At 51.2% G+C, this 20,674-nt stretch overlaps 1 protein-coding gene across 1 annotated transcript in view; it reads left to right on the forward strand.

Moving 5' to 3' along the window:
* PLXDC1 (plexin domain containing 1) overlaps positions 1-18,532 on the forward strand; it is a 60,780-nt gene extending 42,248 nt beyond the window's left edge. Inside the window, exons 9-14 of the mRNA XM_061176173.1 lie at positions 3,635-3,716; positions 7,011-7,071; positions 8,249-8,384; positions 14,611-14,646; positions 16,807-16,967; positions 18,291-18,532. Of these exons, the coding sequence (XP_061032156.1) occupies positions 3,635-3,716; positions 7,011-7,071; positions 8,249-8,384; positions 14,611-14,646; positions 16,807-16,967; positions 18,291-18,410 (596 nt within the window). The 3' untranslated portion in view covers positions 18,411-18,532. The remainder of the gene's footprint in view (positions 1-3,634; positions 3,717-7,010; positions 7,072-8,248; positions 8,385-14,610; positions 14,647-16,806; positions 16,968-18,290) is intronic.
* Positions 18,533-20,674: the final 2,142 nt, after the last annotated feature.

Here is a 20,674-nt window from a genome sequence, read left to right on the forward strand (position 1 = left end):
GTCCTGTCCCTCTTCTGTACCCCACTCACCTGCCGTTGAAGGCACACCATGGCTGGGGCCCCAGCGGCTGCTGCGGACCCCAGAGGATCGGGGTTGGATGTTCTTCAGGATATGGTCAGGGCAGCTGGGGAGAGTGAGGGAAGGACAGCACTCTCGTTCTATTTTTAAAGAAAGTTTTAATCTCCTCTCCTGTTTCATGGTACCTCCCAGCTTCCCTCTGAAGCCACGGCCTTCTCCCTGCCTTCTGGGGCATTTCTTGCCTCTCTTTCCCCCTCTTCCTTTTCCCTGGAGGTTCTGGGAGCAGGGGGTGAAGAAAGAAGAAGAGGAGGAAGGGTCTTCTAGAATGCTAGGCCATGTCCCAGCAGGTGTCCTCCCCCGGAAAAGAGGACGGTCCCTGACACCTAGTCACAGGACAAGGACACCTGCGGTTCCAGCCCCGCCCCCACCCTAGTGTCCCTCCCCCTAGGCAGGGCTTCCTCAAGGACTGGTGAGAGCAAACCCAGGAATGGATAAACTGCATTTGGGAACAAGGACATCCAAGGGCAGGGCTAACTGCTGCGGCGGAAGAAGTGAAACATCCTGGGAATGCGTTTCTGGGACACTGTCTGTACATTTAAGCCACTTCCCACCCCTCCAGTGAATTTTGTGAGCATTTAATAGCACACAGGACATCTGAAATGCAGATGAGAAATAAAGGTCAGTGGGTTTTATGAATATCCCACGAGGCTCCCAGGGTTTTTTCTCAGTTTGACTGGAGCCATTTAAGGGGTCTCCAGAGTCCCTGGGAACGATCATGAGCTCCCATGTAGGGGAAGGGACAGTGTTACCAAGACTGTGATTTGAACCCCCGGGAGGCCGGTTTGCTTTGTCCTCAGAAAACTCTGCACCCCACAGCCCCAGGCTTTCTCCCTTACCTTTGGGTACGGGAGGACTTTTAGCCAAAATTCTTCCAGAGGTGTGGCTGGACTGTCTTCAAGCCATAGCACTCCATGGCTGGTCCCTCTTCTAGAAGAGACTCATGAAAAGGTGGCCTGGGGTGAAGGTGGGAGCTGGGGAGGGGGATTCCCACAGCGGGACCTCGAGACTAGGAGCTCAGGCTCTCGGCTCAGACAGACCTTGGTTCAAACCCAGACCTGCCACTCTTAGCTCTGTGACTCTCTCCAAGCCTCAGTTTCCTCCTCTGTAAAATGGGGATAACAAAAGCAACTATTCATTGATTCCATAAACTTTTGTTAACTGCCCACCACACGCTGGGCGCTGTTCTAGACCCTCTGGATGCACCAGAGAACAAAACAGCCAGAGCGCTCTCGTTCTTGGGCCAAGTCGGTCCCTGCTTATTTTCTGCCGATGGCTTTCCCTCCATCCTTCCAAAGTCTGCAGAGCCCTGGTAGACAAAAGGACACAGTGCCACCTACAGCTTGTCCCTCCCACAAGGTGACCGAAGGTGACCACGCTGTGCCCACAGCAGCTTTTCTCCCACTCACCAAGGGCTGGTTACCACCTGCCACCTTGTTGGGGGTCCACAGAATGCAAACTGATTTCCTCATTAATGGACTGTGGCCCAGGCCCATGAAAACTCACAGAGAGAAGAAATGTATGTGATGTCTAGTGAATGAGTGGTCATTTTCTGTAGTTAGTGGTCACTTCTGGCTGCTACCAACATGTTCTGTTCAGCTGCTCATCAGATGAGCCCTTATGCTGCACGCAGTTATTCCGGGTCAGCGCCTGTCTGTCCTTATAATAAAATGCATGGGCTTTGTGGCAGCTGCTTGCCACTCCTGAGGTCATTCTGGTTCACTTAAGTGGGCAGCATTTAAGCAAGTGAACAACTCTTAAAATCCAGCCCCCGTACCTCCTGCTCCCCGGGCCCTCTCTGCTAGGGGTCCATGCACCCTCCAGCAGCTGCTCCCACTAACTTCCCTGCGCTCCACCCTTGCCCTGCCCAGCTAGGCCCCAGCTTCCCCTCCACCCCATTCCCACCACCTTCCAGCTCTCCACTCTGCTGAGCCGGCTAGCATTCTGACTGCTGTTGGGAGCATCCCTGGGACGTGTTCCTCCCGGGCCTCTGCACACAGAGGCCCCTCTGCTTGGACTTCTCTCCCCCAGGAGAGCTGCCAGGCTGGCTTCCTCGCTCTCTCAGTCTCCTCAGAGGCCTTCCCCAACCTCCCTGAGTAAAACACATCCCCCACCGTCCTTCCACCTCCCTGATCTGATCCGCTTTTCTCCCAGCCCTTCTCACCACTGGCAACCCTAGGGTGGATATGTTTGTCTGTGTATTTGTTGGCTGTCTCCTCCACTGGACTGCAGGTTCCATGTGGGCAGTGCTTCTGTCTTTTCCTGTTCACGCTGCATCTCCAGCATTGGGACAGTGCCGGGCCTGAGGTAGACGCTCAATAAATATTTGTTGAAAGAATAAATGAGTGAATGAGCACCTGATAGGTATATTGAGGGGAATGATGGACCAGAGTCGATAACAAATAGCATTCACTGGCTCACCGCGTGGCCGGCACTGTTATAAACCCTCTCACAGCTGGCCTGCCACACAGACAGCATCTCGATCCCTCTTTTACAAGTGAGGTACCAAGGCACCAAGAGGTCAGGTAACTCTCCAGGGAAGATTTAAGCTTGGATGAGCAGAGGTCAGCATACCCCCTGGGAAGAGCTCACTTCCAAGAGGAGAGGGAGAGGAAAGGAATGGAATTCCGTATGCCTGGCCTGGTTTACTCTCAAAAACTCAGCGCCCAGACTTCCCTGGGAGGAGCTGGAGAGGCCAGGAGCGGGCCTCTGACGGCAATCCAGCCACACAAACAGTCCCTAGGAGCAGGGAGTGCTAGCTGGTCAAACCAGGACATCTTAAATCCTTTCCAGTGATTGTAGACAACACAACTGTAAACACTAAATTTGCCGAGGGACTCGATCTTAATTGTTCCCAGCACTGGAAGAAATGATACTGATGTGAAGTGATGGTGGCGTTAGCAAATGCTACAGTGGCAACCATACAGCGATATAAAGGGATCAAATCCATATGTTGTACACCTTAAACTTACATGATGTTATATGTCAAATATATCTCGATTTAAAAAAATCCTTTGCAACCCTGTAATTGTAGGCAATAGGCCAGAAGTATAACTTTCCAGACTAGGTGCGATCCCTTTGTACGTGCTTATGGCGCCCTGTAATTTTCCTTCGTAAACCTCATCACAATGATAATTATGTAGTTATTTTTGTTTGATGATCTGCTTAGGGTCTGTCTTTCTATATGACTGTAAGGCCCAAGAAAGTACCAGGTCTTACTGCTGAATCACCAGCACCAGCTCAGGGCCTGACCCCCTGGTGACAAAAGGAAGGAAGGATGGAGAGAAGGAAGGAAGGAAGGAAGGAAGGAGGGAACGAAGGAAGGAAGGAAGGGAGGGAGGGAGGGAGGGAGGAAAGAAGGGTGGGAGTGAGGGAGGGTAGAGAGGGAGAATTAGAGAATCAAGGCTGGACTCAAGTGAGGGTGGCATTAAAAACTTCTAGAGTCCCTGCTGGTCAGAGCCTCCAGAGTTCTGTAAGGACCCAGCATTCAGGAAAGTTGCACCTTTTGGAGGCCTGTGGAGGGGCTGGTACTGAGGGGCCGCTGCCTTCTCTCTTGCAGCCTGCCTGCAGCATCGGAGCTGCGACACCTGCATGTCCTCAGACCTGATCTTCAACTGCAGCTGGTGCCATGTCCTCCAGAGGTCTGTACCAGGCTCACCCTCTTATTCCCACAGGCAGACTGTGCAGGGGGGCAGATGGTGGCACGGCCCCACTCCCTGCCTCAGGCCTCATTACCAACATGAGGGTATCTCTGGCCAGCGCTACTGTGCCACTTAGGACAAGAATATCATGAAAGTGAGTGTCTCCCTGAGGCTTGTGACCCATCAAGGTGACTCTGTGTCACCCTGTGATGACACTAGACTTCTGGAAGACCATTCAGAGATTCCAGCTACTGCAGCTCCCTCCTCACACCTGGGGGGGTTGGTTCATCCTCTGGCAGGCTTCTCAAAGAGTGGTCCACAGCTGTGAGCATCCCAGAATCACCTAGGGCTTGCGCTAAACATGCAGATTCCCGGGGCCCACCCCTGGCCCCCTGCGTCAGGTCTCTGGGAGAGAAGCCCAAGAGCCTGCATTTTCACATGGTACCTCATCTGCAAACAAGCGTGAGATCCACCGGCTCAGAGACGGGATGAGCCTAAGACCCATTGCCATTGGAGGAGAACCCCATGACCCCAAATCAGCACCTCAAGATCTTTCTCAGGTTGCAGAAGGGTTTCCTGAAAACCATGGGTGTGGAAATTGCAGACGTCTGTGGAAAGTTGGAACAAGTGACAAAGCTGTGTTTGCTTGGTTTTGGAAGCAGGGAAAATTCTGGATGAGATTCAGGTTCAGGCATAAAGTTCTTAAATCCAAGTCATCTTCCTCTCCTTGTTCTGAAATCATTCCCTCACAGATTAGACTCAGAATCTGAGCCCTGTTCTCCTGTCCAAGATAAATAAATGGCAGGGGGAAAAAAAAGAATTTCTTTGGGGACTAGGGCTCCCATGAGAGTGGGAAAACCTATGAACTACAAGAGCCTTTAAGGCAATCTTGAAAATTTGCAAATTATAGAGGCTCTGAGTTCTCTGCAGCTGTCCTGAATCTGTCAGTGTTTCCTTTGCTCCTTTCCAGTATCCTGGTGCAGAAATAGAAGCCATTGCCTTTATAGGCAGCCTGCCTAGCACACAAGACACAGCTCTGGGCCGGGAGGAGAGAGGGGTCCTCATCAGGCCTCCCAGGTGTTCTTCCCAACAGCTGTGCTCTTATTCACTCTCTTGGGGCCTCAGTTTGTTTTCCCTGTAAAATGGGCTGGGGTTATGTGATTCGGGGAGATGTGGGTGAGGAACATGCCTGTTATTTTAACTCCTCAAATACCAGATAGTATTTTTGCAAAGTGTTCAGGGCCCTTCACATGAAAGGCACAGAGAGCCTCAGAGAGAGTACACAGGGTACACCCCAGGTTGGTTCTTCCTGGCGTGGAGCTTTGCGGTGTGGTCCATCTTGTGCACTTTCGAGTTTGAGAGTCACTGTCTGAGCGTAGGGAGATAATCCAGATGACTGCAGAGGAGCCATGGAATGCTGGGGCTGGCTGCCACCGCATGACTCAGTGTCCACCAACAGCTGAGCCATGAGAACTGCAAAATGGGTCAGATGAAAGCAAAACCCTGGCTTGATACACCCCCACTTAATGCATAGGCCCAAACCCAGAAAACTATGACAGTTTAATGAGAGTTGGTCAGTGGGAGGGCAGGGCCTTGGGTGTGGACACTGCCTTTGCTGGGTTATGTCAACTACGGGACAAAGAAGCTCCATCAGGGATCCTGTCCCCGGATGTCCGTGGGCCTGGGCTCACCGAGCACGGGCCCCTTCTTGACAGATCTCTGGAGCCTCAGCTTCAACTGAGAGCTGACTCCAGGTTCCTAAAAAGCCAGAGGTCAGAGCTGGTGCAGGGGGCCGGTCACCATGGTCTCTCCCACCAACAGCTGCTTGAAACCACCACATGGGTTCTCGGCTTCCCCTCCACCTACTCTGCCCTCTGCAGCCTCCCAGAGCTTCCCCTCCCCGTGCTGGGGCCAGATCTGATTTAGATTATTTCACTTATATCATGCAGGTATTTTCCTTTCATCCCTATTGCCCCCCAGTGACCCACTCTGAAGTCTATGGGTGACTTTGACTCCAGGATTTGGCTCTGGAAATGAGGGTCATACATAACCCTTGTCTTACGGTGTTGTCACGAGGGTCCCATGAGATAGTGCCGGAGCAGCATGTGACTGGGGCAGCACCTGGCATTCAGGAGGCACGCAAACAATGGCCATTTCTCATGCCCTTCTCCTTTGCATCTGGGTTGGTTGGCCCCGAGCTTGGAAAGGGGTGCTCTTAGACATTTATCAAAGGCTCAGTCCTTGAAAGAACCAGTTAGTTTGGCCTAAAAGAAACTTTAGTCCCCAGCCCCCAACAATGCCCCTAATCTTCCATCCCTCAAAGTAGGGGGCACGGAGGACCTGACAGAGGGGGTGTGGATGGCTCAGCTCAGCTGCCCCTGCTGCAGGAGGAGCAGCTCAGAGGCATCTTCAGAAGGAAAGACTGACAGCGCCTGGAAGCCTCAGCCTCACCAGGTCTCGGATAGATGGGCAGGCAGTTGCTGGTGCAGAGTTAACCAGCCACGAATCCTTTCGCAGCACTGGTGGCTTGGGATATTATCTTCCCATGTGGAGGTTCCTGAGCTTAAGTAGGGCTTGGTGGATTCTCCTGGCACCAAAGAGTGAAGAACGGAACTTTGAGCATGACGCCATGGAGAGCATTCTCTGGTTCATCCTCGCACCACACCCCTTCCCTAGGGAAGCACTTGACATCTTCCAGCCCAGCTGAGCTCTCATTGTCCTCCAGGAACCCTTGTCAACCAGTGTTTAATCTCTCCCAGTCTCTGGCAGGACCCTGACTTCTGCCCTTCAATGATCACACAGGGGGTGTTGGCCAGATTGGCTGATGTCCACCCTCAGCCCCGCCCCTCCTTGACAAGTTTAGACTCCTTCACAAAGAAAGGAGGCTTGGTGAATGAGTAAGACTTTCCCCAGATGAGAACATGTGTGTGAATTCCCTGGATTCTCAGCAATTTCATGGCCACCCGGAGTCAGGAGGGCCTTAAAGGTCATTAGAGGTCATGCAATCTGTCAGCTCCCTACACACACCATATCTGGGCAGATGTGGCCTTGGTCCTGGGGAGCTTGGTCAGGAGGAGGGAGAAGACGCCACAAATAGCTTCCCCTCCTTTGGGGAAAGGAGTAGAGGGGACAGGAGGGTCTGACTCTCGCTCCCACGGCATCTGCCCAGTGGTCTTGGGGAGGTTCGCCCCCTCCTTGCTATCATCGGAGAGCTGTTACTGCATAGGGGGAGGTGAAGGGGAGGGCTTCTCTGTCAATCCCATCACACCTCTGGCCTTTTGGTTTCCCCTGCAGATGCTCCAGTGGCTTTGACCGCTACCGCCAGGAGTGGCTGTCCTACGGCTGTGCCCAGGAGGTGAGAGGCTTAAGTGAGCCAGGTGTGGGGAGGAGCAGGGCTACTAGCTTGGGTAGCTCTTCTCAAGGCATCTCTGGCTCTTGGTGAAATTCTCCCCTCCACCTGGGGCTTGTCTCCCTGTCTGCTCTGAGCCAATTAGACCCACATGGGAGGTTTCTGAGGGCTCGATGGGTCCCTGAGACAAGCACTTCTGGTGACTTGGCCTGGAGCGGCAGCTCTCCAGGGGCTCTTTTGGTCCTTACAGAGGGTACGTTGGGCATGGCCTTGGCCACAGCGGGATCCTCTGGGAGGCTGTGCACCTGGTGATGTTCAAAAAGCGACTACCTGGCTCCAGCCCTCCGGCATTTGAGGAAGGCAGTGGTTCTGGGAACGAGGAGGGTTGTTCCTGGCACCTCCCATTTAGAATCCCATGCAGGTTCCCTCTCACTGCTGGAATTTTCCAGAATGCTCAACACTTTGACTCCGGGTGGGGAGCATCCAATTCTCACACCTTATACTGACACAGACCCTTTCATCCATGCATCCTTTCCGCCTCCCTTCCTCCCTCCATTGCAGTGCAAGCACGGCGCATGCGCCCAGCACTTCACCACATGCTGCCCTGCACTTGCTCTGATTTAATCCTAATACGGTCCCCGGGCGCTGGGGGCCAGTGCCCCCACTGACCGGAGCGGGAAACTGAGGCTCAGAGAGGTTTAGTGATTTGGCCTGCAGCTCACAGCTGGTGAGATGGTGAAGGTGCCAGGCCCAGCATTTAAATGCGAACGCCCAGAATTACTGCTATGTGCTCACCACCATCTGTTTTATCAATAAGGCTGGGTGAGCTGTTTCTGGCCTTAAAAAAAAAACTTTGTCCATCCAGAAGCCTACTTCTGACGTTGGCTGTTGGTGAACGTACAGATTCGCTTTATTTAAGATTGGCATCTCAGCTCCTTCTTTCAGGAAGGATGCGAAGCAGCTGACAGATAAATTGCCCTGTAAGATAAGACGCTTTCAGGATAAAGTGGAAAGCTTAAATGTATTCAGAGCCCAGCTTTGGTTAGATTACCATGCTTGGGCCACGCACCGGAATCTTAAATCTTCTGGCCGCTGAGGGATGCAGGCGCCCCACCATCCTCCTGTGTGCAGCATGGCCGCCGGCGAGGCCTCTGTCCAGGGCAGCACCGGGTCTCTCTTGCAGGCAGAGGGCAGGACGTGTGAGGACTTCCAGGACGAGGACTCCTTCTCGTCCTCCCCCGACAGCTCCTTCAGCCCCTTTGACGGAGACCTCACCACCACCTCCTCTTCCCTCTTCGTCGACAGCCTCACCACGGAAGGTAAGGATGGGGAGGAGCCACCGCCCTGGAGCATCAACTGTGCTTGATGGGGATTATCTCAGGGAATAGGGTTGCTCCATCCTTTCACACCTGAGGCTCCAAGAGTCGCAGAAGCCAGGTTTAGAGCGAGTAGACTCCACGCCCATATCAGGGCTGTGGGATGGAATTCACTGTGGCGAGGGGAAAAATTAGTGTCCCAGCACACTGCCAGGTATTTTATATAATATCTCGGTTCATCTTAATAGCGATCCTTAGAGAACCTGTGAGGTCTTAGCATCTCTGTAGCAGGTATGAACTCAGTCCACACACTCAGACGTCAGGGAAAGATTGCCTAAATTTTCTGACTTCCCTTCTGGCTCCCACCCCTCGCCGAGCTGGCCTGGTGGGGAGTTCCACCCCTGCTGTCCTGGGGCTTGGCTACCCAGTCCTGTGACATCCAGTGGGCAGAGGGTAGGGTGGGGCAGCTCTGACCATCTTGGGTTGCTGCCGATCCGTCTCTGCTTCTTCAGGCCTGGTTGTCCCTGGGGCCTTCTCTGCCATCCCCATGTTACCGGTGGAACGGTGACTCCTGGGTTCTTGTCCTCTCGAGGGAAAGAATTCAATTGAGAGACATAGAGTAGTTTTAAGGAGCAGGAGTTTTATTAAGCAAAGCAGAAGTACACCCTCAAGAAGGGAGGACAGTGAGCTGTCGAGGCACCAGAAGGAGCCCCACGGTGAGGGTAGGGTTGGGTTTTTCAAAATCATGGAAAGTCCCTCCCTGTGTCCTGCATCACTGGATTGACAAGTTGATTGACAGCTTTAGGTTATACAACTTTTCTCCTTGTATGCAGGCACTTACCCATAAGCACCCAATCAGAAATGGGGGTGGGGGTGGGGAACCACAATGCTAATTTATTATAAATACCGCATAATGAACCCCAGGTTAGTCTGAGTCACCTCTTAGGTCTGGGTGCACCTGCGCCAACCGGTGCTGGTGGTTTGGAAAACCCTATTGGGTTTTCAATATCTTGCTTGGTCCTGATAAGGCTGGAAACGTAGTGGTCCTTAACCACAAAAAGGGAGGATCTCTGGGCATGTTCTGGTCACCAGTGTCCAGGTGGGGAGGGAAAGATGACCCCATCCAGGATGGGGCGGGACCCACTCACGTCTGACTAGCTACCTAACACAATCTTTAGTTCCACGGTCCGTTTCTTCCCATTTCTTTGAGGCCAGTTCTCAGAATTGTGGCAGCTTATGTCATGGCTACAGTCTAGTCATCATGTAGTTAACTTCTTCCACCTGATGGGGGTTTCAGTATCTATAAGACAGCTCAAATGATATGGCTCAGAATATTATCTATAGCCCTTGAAGAGGAACTAAAGGTCCTTGACTATGCTTAATGCCTAGACTATTATTATTCAGTCTTATTGGACTATTTTCCCTTGTTTCTGCATCTTTTCACATCTCTGATCAAACTTACTCTTTGGCTAAAGTTTTTCCACAGACAAAAGGTAGGCTGAGGACATGGGGGGCAAGGACCGTAGGGTCCTGCTCCGTTTCACCCAGGCCTGAGGTCTTATTGAAGCTGCTAGAGGTCCAGCCACCCTGTGGGGAACCCCGTGCAGGCTCCTCGGATTCTTTGGCTATCTCTGAGAAATTCCTCCCTCATCCTTTTTCAATACATGGCATCTAGGTTTTAGCCCCTTGCCCTAAGTCTAAGACTGAAAGACTTATGGGCTGTTACCACTTCCCCTGGGCGAGATTACCTGTTTGAAAGGGGCAAATGGAAAGCAGGAAAGGAGAAAAAAGTTAATATTTTTAAAAATTATTCATCCACAATCCCATTTTATAGACAAGGAAATGGGCTCATAAGGAGCAAAGTAGTTTGCTCAGTGGTGGAATGTTCTTTTCGTGGTGCCCCCCTGACTTTTTAAACGCAGCCTAGAGGACTGGAGAGCAGGAACCCATGGAACTGGCTGGAGGGAAGTGAACAGTTGATAGAAAGAGCAAATATTTAAGGGGACTGACCATGTGCCACGTAGGGTGGTAACATTGTGTACCCATTAATATTCACTTAGTCTTCCTAACAATCCTGTACGTTGATGCTGTTTGATCCCCATTTTACAGAGGAGACACTATGGCTCAGAGAGGTTGATGGCTTGCCCAAGGTCACACAGCCAGGAAGAGGTGGAGTCAGGTCTCATCTAGCTCCAAAAGCAGCAATCTTGCCCCTCGACCCCACTGCCTTTCTCAGTGCTGAAAAAAAATAGAAAAGGGTCTTCATGGATTCAATGGGTGGAAAAATAGGGAAGGGTGAAGAAGTGGGCAGATTCAGACGGGTCCCAAAACTCTGAAGTTGCCCAGGAATAACAAGGAACTGGTTAAAGCTCAGGTATTGAGAGCAGAGACTGTGCTATTGCTGAGGGGGATTCAATAAATCAAATGAAAAAGGAGCAGGAGGAGATCTTGCCCTCAGGGAGTTAATAACTGAGTCCAGGGGTGACCTTCCAGTTAAAGGAAACTCTACTTAAAACGAAGAACCCCTGGCCAGTCACTCCTGAGTTAACCCTATGTGCTACTGAGGGCACGGTCTGAGCCCAGAGCTGGGCTGGGGGCTGCACACCCCATCCTCCAGGTCAGAACCCAGCCTTTCCCTCAGAGGTTTACGTCTGCATGAGGCACAGTGCCTGAGGCCAGAAGGGTGGCTGTGTGGGCGTGGAGAGCCCAGCGCATGGCATCTGGGCTGGATTCAAATCCTGACTGGGAAGTATTCTCCATTTCTCCCAGGTTATTGCCCTGATAAGCTGTCCCTACATAGAGGCAGGTGTTCAGCTTATCAGTTTTATCATGTGTGTGTCTTCTATCAGCCCAGGAATGTGTCATTTCTGTTTGCTGTGTAATAGTCCCCAAAAGAAAAACATATGTCCTTCCAGCCCTGGAGTGGGTGGTAGAGATTGTTAGGTTACCTCTAAAAGAAAAAAATTGGGGGGACTTCCCTGGTGGTCCAGTGGTTAGGACTCCATGCTTCCACTGCAGGGGGCACAGGTTCGATCCCTATCAGGGAACTAAGATCCTGCAAGCCACGTGGTGCAGCCAAAAAAAAAAAGAAAGAAAAGAAAAATTGATAAAGACTTCCCCCCACCCCAAACTCTCAAGGTGTCTGGAGGGACAGGTTTGGGTCACCCCCTGCCTGTGCAATTATAGCCCACACAGGGAGACTTACTGGAGGCAGAGTATATCTCGAGGTCCAGGAAGATGTTGTGAATGAAGGGGATACAGCACTTCAGCCAGGGGGACCCACCTGGTCAGAGCAGAGGTGGAGAGCAGAGAAGTTAGTGAGAGCAGCTGCTGGAGGGTGTGTGGAGCCCTTCTGTCACCAGCCAGCCAGAGGAACGGAGAGGACCAGGGGAGCAGGAGGTATGGGGGCTGGATTTTAAGAGTTGTTCACTTGCTTAAATGCTGCCCACTTAAGTGTACCAGAATGACCTCAGAGTGGCAAGCAGCTGCCACAAAGCCCATGCATTTTATTATAAGGACAGACAGGCACTGACCCGGAATAACTGTGTGCAACATAAGGGCTCATCTGATGAGCAGCTGAACAGAACACGTTAGTAGCAGCCAGAAGTGACCACTAACTACAGAAAATGACCACTCATTCACTAGACATCACATACATTTCTTCTCTCTGTGAGTTTTCATGGGCCTGGGCCACAATCCATTAACGAGGGAATCAGTTTGCATTCTGTGGACCCCCAACAAGGTGGCAGGTGGTAACCAGCCCTCGGTGAGTGAGAGAAAAGCTGCTGTGGGCACAGCGTGGTCACCTTCAGTCACCTTGTGGGAGGGACTGGCTGTAGGTGTCCTTTTGTCTGCCAAGGGTAGATGTGGACTGGCTACGATGGATTTCCAACGGTCTAGATTCAAAACAAGTTGATTCCAATCAAGTTAATTTGTCCAATGATGTTTAGGGTTACTTTGGTTAGTGTTGAGTAACCAATTCATTTCAACTTGTAGTAACGAAATAGACTCAGAGGCATACATAAATACCTCGTGTATTGACATTCCTGAAGAGAACGTATCTTTCTATTATATGCTTACAACTCTCTATTTGTTTTGTTTTACTTTGAATTTTTAGGGGTGCTTTTTATTATTTTATTTTATTATTATTATTTTTTTAAAATTTATTTCTTTATTTTTGGCTGCGTTGGGTCTTCGCTGCCGTGTGCAGGCTTTGTCTAGTTGCAGTGAGCAGGGGCTACTCTTCGTTCCGGTGCGTGGGCTTCTCATTGTGGTGGCTTCTTTTGTTGCAGAGCATGGGCCCTAGGCGCGCCGTCTTCAGTAGTTGTGGCACACGGGCGCGTGGGCTCTAGAGCGCAGGCTCAGTAGTTGTGGCTCACGGGGTTAGTTGCTCCGCGGCATGTGGGATCTTCCCAGACCAGGGCTCGAACCCGTGTCCCCTGAATTGGCAGGCAGATTCTTAACCACTGAGCCACCAGGGAAGTCCCGAGGGGTGCCTTTTAAATTTAACTTTTTTATAAATTATGTAACAGTTAAATGATAACATCGTTCCAAAGTCAAATCTACAAAAGTAGCTATGTTCAAAGAAGATTAGTTTCTAGTTTTCTCCCCTCTGCCCTATTCCCTCTTTCCTCTATGAGGGACCATTTAAAATTTTTCTTATGGTTTATTCTTTCATTATCTAATGTGATTTTTTGATGTTTGAAGATTTATTGGAAATGTATAACAGAGAAGGATGCCACGTCCAGGCACTGGGAGTGTAAATAGCTGGGTATTGAGAGGCTCACAGTCTATGGAATCAATGGGACCCAAGATGCCACAGAAACAGATACCAAATGCAATGGGACACAGGGGAGGACACACCCATCTGTCCTCCGGGAAGTGACGGGCCTGGACCAGGACTAGGGTGAGGCAAGTGAGGCACTCAGTGCAGGTATCAAGTTTAAGGAGGCACCAAAAAAAAAAAACCAAAAAAACCCAGTAAGATAATAATATTTTCTTGCAATATTTGTAAAAATAAAAATTAATGCCAAAAATTCCATAATAAACAAAATTTCAAAAAATTCTAAAAAGACAGGATCAGACCCTGTGTCACATGTATCACCCTAGCCCCAGCCCTGCAGGGGGCATTTCAGGGGTGGGACTTTTGAAAGAGAAGGGGAGGAAGGGTATCCCCTGCAGGAGGAATAGTATATGCAGCAGCTCAGAGATCTGAGAGGGCTCCAAGGTCTGGAGAGCCTTGTGTAGCTTGTCACAGACACTGACGTGCTGTTGAATTGTGGCCAGTGGCAGGAGAAAAGAAGATTGGGACACACTGAGAAGGGCCTTGAACATATGTGAACAAAGGGGAGCCAGTGAAAGCCTTTAAAATGAGGAGGATGGTGGAGGTGCTAGAGGGGAAGGAGGAACGAAGTGCATGTTGCAGGCCCTACATTGTGGAAGGTTCCGCTGGTTTAACGTTTTGATGCTTGAAGCAGTAATCTCCAGTGATCTAGAACATTCTCCTGACATGGAATTCTTGCTGTCCTTTCCCCATAGGAATCTGTGGGGAAGAACCACAGGAAGGTCAGCCATTGGAACTTATTTAGGAGGCTGCAAGATACACTCCTTGAGGTGTAGAGGGAGTGTGTTGTACCCTGGGAGGTCTCCAAGCAGATTCGATCTTGTGACACACACACCTCTCCTCAAATCCTTCCTCAGCTTCCCGCTGCCCCTTAGGAGACTGCCCCTTAGGCCCTCAACTTGGCTTTCCAGACAGCTGATCCCCCCACCCCCCGCTTCACTCTCATCACCCTTCATTCACATCCTTCCTACCCTCCAGCTGCACTGAACTGCTTTTTTTGTCTCAAATGGTCAAGTTCTTGCTGACTCCAGCCTTTGCCCCCGCTCTCTCCTCTGTCTGGGACCCTTTCTCCCAGCCCCATAGCTCATCCCTCCTTCTTGACTCCCTTTGTCTGGGCGAGGCCCCCAGTCAGAGTCAACTCCTAGTAAACACTCAGTAAATATTTGTTGAATGAATGAACACTACGAAAAGTTGGCTTGTCTGTGGCCTTCTACCTTTACACTGCTGTGTGACTTTGAGCAAGTCGCCTCCCCTCTCTGTGCTTCAGTTTCCCAGCCTTCAAAATGAAGGGTTGGACTTGAACTTCCCTAAAGTCTCATCCAGACCTAGTGACAGAGGCCATCATGATTCCACTAATCTTGTGCCTTCTCTCCTTTCCCTTTGAAGATGACACCAAGTTGAATCCCTATGCAGAAGGAGAGGGTGAGTACAGAACTGCCTGCCCCTCTTCATCACACCACTGCCTCTTGGACCCACCCCGGAAGACGGTGCAGCCGTCACCTGGCCTCTTTGCTTTTACTCTGAGTGGGGGAGGGGGAAACAACAGCAACCTGCGCTTCCCAGACTTCCTGCTGGGTGGGAAAGCAGGGGGCTTCTGGGAACAGACCCCCTAGACTGAAGGAGCAAATCTACATCTAGACATTTCTCATCTCAGCCAGGAACCTCCTGTGGTTCTTCTCCCGGCCTCTGTGCTCTTGAGTATCCGCTTCCCTCATAGGAGTGAGACGAGGAAGTGAGGGCTAAGCTAGGGAAGGCATGGCTGTGTGGGCCTGTGGCCCTGGCTTCTGTCCCCAGGGGCCTCCCAGCCAATGAGGGGTGGAGAGCAGCTTCTCTCACTCAAGTGGCATTTGATTCCCAACCTGGCTTGGCAGAGAGTACATAAACGTTGCCCACCACAATTTTTACAGGGCGCCAGAAGGTGGGGTCCCCTTTCCCCAGGACTGCCTGGGGGGATAACCTCCTCTCCGGGGACATGGGGTGACCCCACCTCCCCTGCCCTTTGCCCAGAGCCAGCTCAAGCCCTTGCTGCAACTACCACAAAGGGGAGATGGAAGAGCCTTCCAGCCCCAGGGGCTGGGAGACTGTTACCTGGGCTCCAGCAGGAGAGGAGGGGCTATTAACGCAGCACATCTTGATGGGGTCTCCCACCGGAGATGGAGCCATTGCTGCTCTGTGGGCTGTGGGTGTGAGTGTACATGTGTGTCTGTTGGGCTGGGGGGAAGCAGGGGGCCCTGGGCCACGTTCCCCTTACTCTGCACCATATGCTCATCAGCCCAAGCTCTGCCCCTCAGATCATAGGGTCACTGAAGGCTGAGGTCTGATGGCCAGCTCAGGAGAGGCCAGCTTGGGGCGTGTCATCGCAGCTCCCCCAGCTCTTGGCAGATAGAGGCATGAACCACGCACAGGAGTGCCCCAGGATAGTTTCTCTCCTGGGTTTTTTTCTGCCGACAGAGAAAAGGGGATGGGGAACATAATGATTTTGGATGCACACAACATCTTATTAAAAATCTCTACCCCCTGTTGACTCCCATTCCACCCACCAGCGATGTAAAATGGATTCAATATTTGTGTTGCTTACATACTCATCTGTCTTCTCTATGTCGTGATCTCCATATCCTTTTAGGGTAGGGAGAAGGAGCAAAAGCCCACCCCAGGTAATATCAGGGAACTAGGTTTCTTGGTGGCTGGCACTAACTGTGTCCTTGGACAAATCACTTCATCTCTCTGTATTTCCATTCCTTCAGCCGTACGAGAAAGGGGTTGGACTGGATGAGCTTTCAGCTCGATAGTCTATGGAAAATACCCAGTCTTCTCCTGGGGAATGTATTTCATATGCTTGGAATGTTCTCAAAGAGTGTCTGCTGGTTTATTAGCCCTCAGAGTGTCTAGTTCATTTCTTTTATTGAGTTCCTCTGATGGGTCTGCCATTTTTTCTAAGAGTTGAAAGCACAGAGATGAATAAGACACTGTCCTTGCCCTACAGGAGGTCACAATCTGGTAGTGGGCAGTGACAGATAAAAATGTGGTCATTTTGCTATCATAATAGCTAACACTTAGTAAAGTTGTCCAAGATACCAGCCGTGATCCTCAGCAGTTGACATGAATTATCTCATTTTCACCTTCTCAATAACCCTACCAGGTACTTAACATTATTATCCTTGTGCTACAGAAACGACAACCGAGACACAGAGAAGTTAAATAATTTGCCCAAGGTCACACAGCTCATAAGTAGCAGAGCCTGGATTTGAATCCAGGCAGCCAGACTCCAGATCCCAACTCTTAACCATCACATGCCCTTTGTGAATTCCTTAAAAGAACTTATATGGGATGGGTACTGGAGAGAACTTTTATGATCCTTAGTAGACATTTGGGCAACTTTTAAGTGATTTTGGAAAACCACCTGAACCGTGCTAAGAACAAAGTTAATGTCATACTCATAATGGTTCCACCAACTCCACCTTTTCATGTATTTGATAAGTAGACCTGAAGTTTCAGTCGGCTTTCATCTCTGAGACTTTGTCAGAACCCAGGACCCCATGACCCCACCTTCCTTGCTCCCCTGACCTAATGGTCTCTCCACAGGCCTTCAGAACAACCTGTCCCCCAAGACAAAGGGCCCCCCCTTGCACCTGGGCACCATCGTGGGCATCGTGCTGGCCATCCTCCTCTTGGCGGCCATCATCCTGGCTGGGATCTATATCAATGGCCACCCCACCTCCAACGCTGCGCTCTTCTTCATCGAGGTCAGTGCAGGATTGGGCCGCCTCTCTGGCGTCTGCATCTGCATCAGTGTTTCCCCAGCCTTTCAGTACCTGCCTCTCCCCATCTCATCCCTCACCCGCCACATACCAGCCTCCTGTTTCCACCTGAGGGACTTCATCGACTCCATCCAGGCACATCTTGCACTGGCGGGCACCCTCTGAGTCCCTAACCCCCCAGGGCTTGACCCCTCAGGACTCCTCCAGCCCTCTTGTCCTGTTGAACAGCCTCTGCTTTTGCGCTCCCATTTGTGAAATCAGAACAGTCCCCAGAGGAAAGAAAGAGGCCAAAAGTGCCTCACATGCCCCTTGAGTGTTGTGTAACCATCCCTAATGATTTATGGTCTCTCACACCCAAATTCCAGGCCTGGTGCTTATTCAAAGTCATAATGGAACTGAGGTCTCTGCCTCTTGGCCTGCTGTGTGCGATTTTCGATTAGATTTGACAGGCCGTAGTAATCATAAGAGTTGCTCTGTCTGGGAGCTTTTGTTGAGGATGCTGCAGTTTGGAACATCTCAGGATTCAGAAGAGCCAGCCTGAGGTGCAGCATGGAAAGTAAGGCCTGGGCCCCTTCACTCTGGGCCACAGAGCTCAGCAGCCTCTGCCCCAGCCCCCGACTCTCGGCATCTGACCAGCTCTCTGAATCCTACAGTGATGGGGCCTCTGGGATTGCAATCCTCCACATGGGTCACAAGCCCCCGACCTCATCACACAGAGGCCTAGGTCGTTCCCTCCTCTCTGTTTAGATGCCCCCTGTTTCTTATGAATTCTAACCAGTCATTCTTAGGTTAAGATTAAGACCTACTGAGGCTAAGGCCAACCTTGTTTCACCCGGGGAACCTGCAGATCCCCAGCCACAGGGATGCTGACCAGAGGGCTGATGCAGGCCTGGGAATCTGCATTTTCTTCAGCTCCCCAGCTCTGATGCAGGACCTGTACTGTCTGGAGGGTTATCTTAGCGTTTCCAGAGCCTCCCAGATCGTTCCATCCCTTACCCACTCCCTCACTTTCCACAGTCTCAGGACTCCATTCAGTCTTGTGCTGAGCTTTTCACCTTGCGTCCTGCAGTCCACGCGGCGCGGAATAAAATGACCTCTTCCTTCCCAACTCCTGGGGCTCCCAGCAGGTTTCCCAGGGGGCGAAGGATCACAGCCGGGAGCCTTCTGGGGGAGAGGGCCCTAAACTTCACCCTCCCCCAACACCTTTGGAAAGTGCTTAGAGCCGTCCGCCGGGGGGAGGGGGAGAGGGTGGGGAGGGTCCCGGGGGGTGGGATTGCGCCCGCTGACTCTGTGTCTGTGTCCCCGCAGCGGAGACCTCGCCACTGGCCGGCCATGAAGTTCCGCAACCACCTCAACCACTCCACCTACACAGAGGTTGAGCCCTCAGGCCACGAGAAGGAGGGCTTCGTGGAGGCCGAGCAGTGCTGAGAGCGCCAGGTCTCCCTTGGAAGGGCAGGAAGGAAGACCCGGGGACCTCGGAAAACATGAGTCAAAGCAAAGCAGAGAAGTGACTTTCCTTGGCCTCCTCTGAACACACCCTGGCTGGGAAGATGAGCCCACGGTCTGTGGTGCCAGAGCTATAGTTTGGCCATCACATCCCAAATATTGAAGCAGGAGGCAGAGAAGCAACCACATTGAATTTTTAAGGAGCAATAACCTAATTTCATCCTGTTTTGACGCCAGGGGTCTCCCCTTCTGAGTCTCTCAATGGTCTACTCTGTAGCTGCCTCAGAGGTCCCCTCCCACCTGGAGACGGCCAGATGCCCTGCTCCGGTCACCTAACGCCCCTGCATATGACACAAGAGAACCCAGCTCTAGATTGGGGCTGCTGTATTCCAGGGTCCATAGACTCAAGAGCTGGTCCTCAAGGCTATGGATTCAGCATATTTTGCCCCAGCTTCCGTGCTCTGGAAGTCTGAAGAAGGAGTTCTCTCCATCTGTTAAAACACAGGTATGGCTGCTCCCAGCCCTTTTGGCAAGCCACTGACTGGCATGCTGGCATCAGAAGAAAGCCAAATGAGAGAAGAAAGAACTTGTGGGAAGATTGTATTTTTAGGCTTCACTACCCCAGCTTGACCTTTCTGCTGAGAACCAGTACTTCTGCAACAAACATGTGTGTTGCCCGTGTTGCGGGCTTTATCCAACTGCGGCCCAGCCTGGGCCTGGCGAGCCGTGCTGTGCATGGCCACGTCTACCCTGCGGGCTCTTCATTCCAATGGTACATTTGGTGTCCACTGTATTCACTGGCCTGGTCTTCTGTCAGTGCCAGTAAGTACCTCCAAAGGCTGGGCCTGCCTGGTTAATATTTTTCCTCCTCTGAGCTGGAATTTTATAGCCATTAAAGAGAAACAAGGTAGAGAGAGGGCTTCTTGAAACATACCCAGCAGGGAACTTCAGTTGGATTCTGTTGAAAAGCAAAGCCTCCAGAAGGATTGGGATAGAGGAAGCTGGTGTGGGAGAGAGGGACTTTATGCGTAAGACCTTGACCTGGAAAGTTGCTTGCATCTCCCCAGCTCTGCCGGAAGTTCTTGGGGCAGAGAGTTTAGGCTCCCAAACGTAACCTGGTTTTAAGGGAGTTCTGTCCCAGGGATGAGTTGGGGTTGCTTCTGAAGAGCATTTCAAGTGAAAACCTATAGTTCACCCTCATTCAAAGTGAAAAACATCATCAGCAAATAAATATTAAATCACAGTCTCCACTTAGTCACATCCTTTTATGCATGTCACCGGGATGCTGCCAAAGAAAGAAGTTAGTTTAAACACAAGGCCTCCTGAGGTGGGGGTAGGGAGTCTGCAAATAACCAGGCACATCCAAACACTGGGCTGAAGGTTTTCCAGATGTTTCATGGTTTATCCTTGGTGAGGATGGTAACAATCAAAGTGGGAAACATGCTGGACCTCGGCTATCTATATGTATTCTTCATAAACCAGGCAAGGAATAGCTATGGTTTTGAGAAATCGTATCAGAATTTGAGAAAGTAAAAAGATAATGCAGCAAAGAGAATAGGGTTCTTTTCAAGCTTCTGAAGGACAGAAAGGTCTGAAACAGAACTCTCTTAATGGGAAAATTACAGCCAGGCACTGAAATACTCTGGGCTCCCAGCACTGCTGTCTGGCAGGAGGGTGATTTTTGCCCTTGCCTGACCAGCAGAGCATCTATGACCTTTGTGTGTCTAAAATGGCCAGTGGGGCAGTCCCCATTGTGGCCAAATGCAGTGCACAGCACCATGGATCCCACTCCCAAACTCCAGCGCACTTTTTCCCAATGGGAGCTCTTCCGATTGTTCTGATTCCTGGAGGGGAAGAACACAAGAGTGAAGAAACGGGCGGTGATGTCCTGAGGTCTCTGCCGGTAACACTGCAGGTAGAGAGAGAAAGCATGAGATAGCTCGGGCCAGTCAGAGCAAGCCTAGCTGGCGCCTGGGATGACAGTGGTGAGGGCAGTGGCGCTGTTTGGCAGCAGGTAGCCTGGTTTGTTAACAGCAAAAAAGAACTAAAGATGTGTCCCTCAGAGAGGTCCCTGGACGTTAAGAGTCCCTCAAGCCAAAACGAAGTGCTCCCAAGAAACAGCCAGCAACTCGCAGAGTTAGCACTGGTTCCCAGATATCCTTAGGATCTCTCACAAGATCAAGCATCTCTTAGACCCAGGAGTTTTACTCCAAGGTTTAGAGCGGGTTCTTTGGGTAACTATAGAG

The sequence above is a fragment of the Eubalaena glacialis genome, chromosome 19, assembly GCF_028564815.1.
Source record: "Eubalaena glacialis isolate mEubGla1 chromosome 19, mEubGla1.1.hap2.+ XY, whole genome shotgun sequence".
Classification (NCBI taxonomy): Eukaryota; Metazoa; Chordata; class Mammalia; order Artiodactyla; family Balaenidae; genus Eubalaena; species Eubalaena glacialis.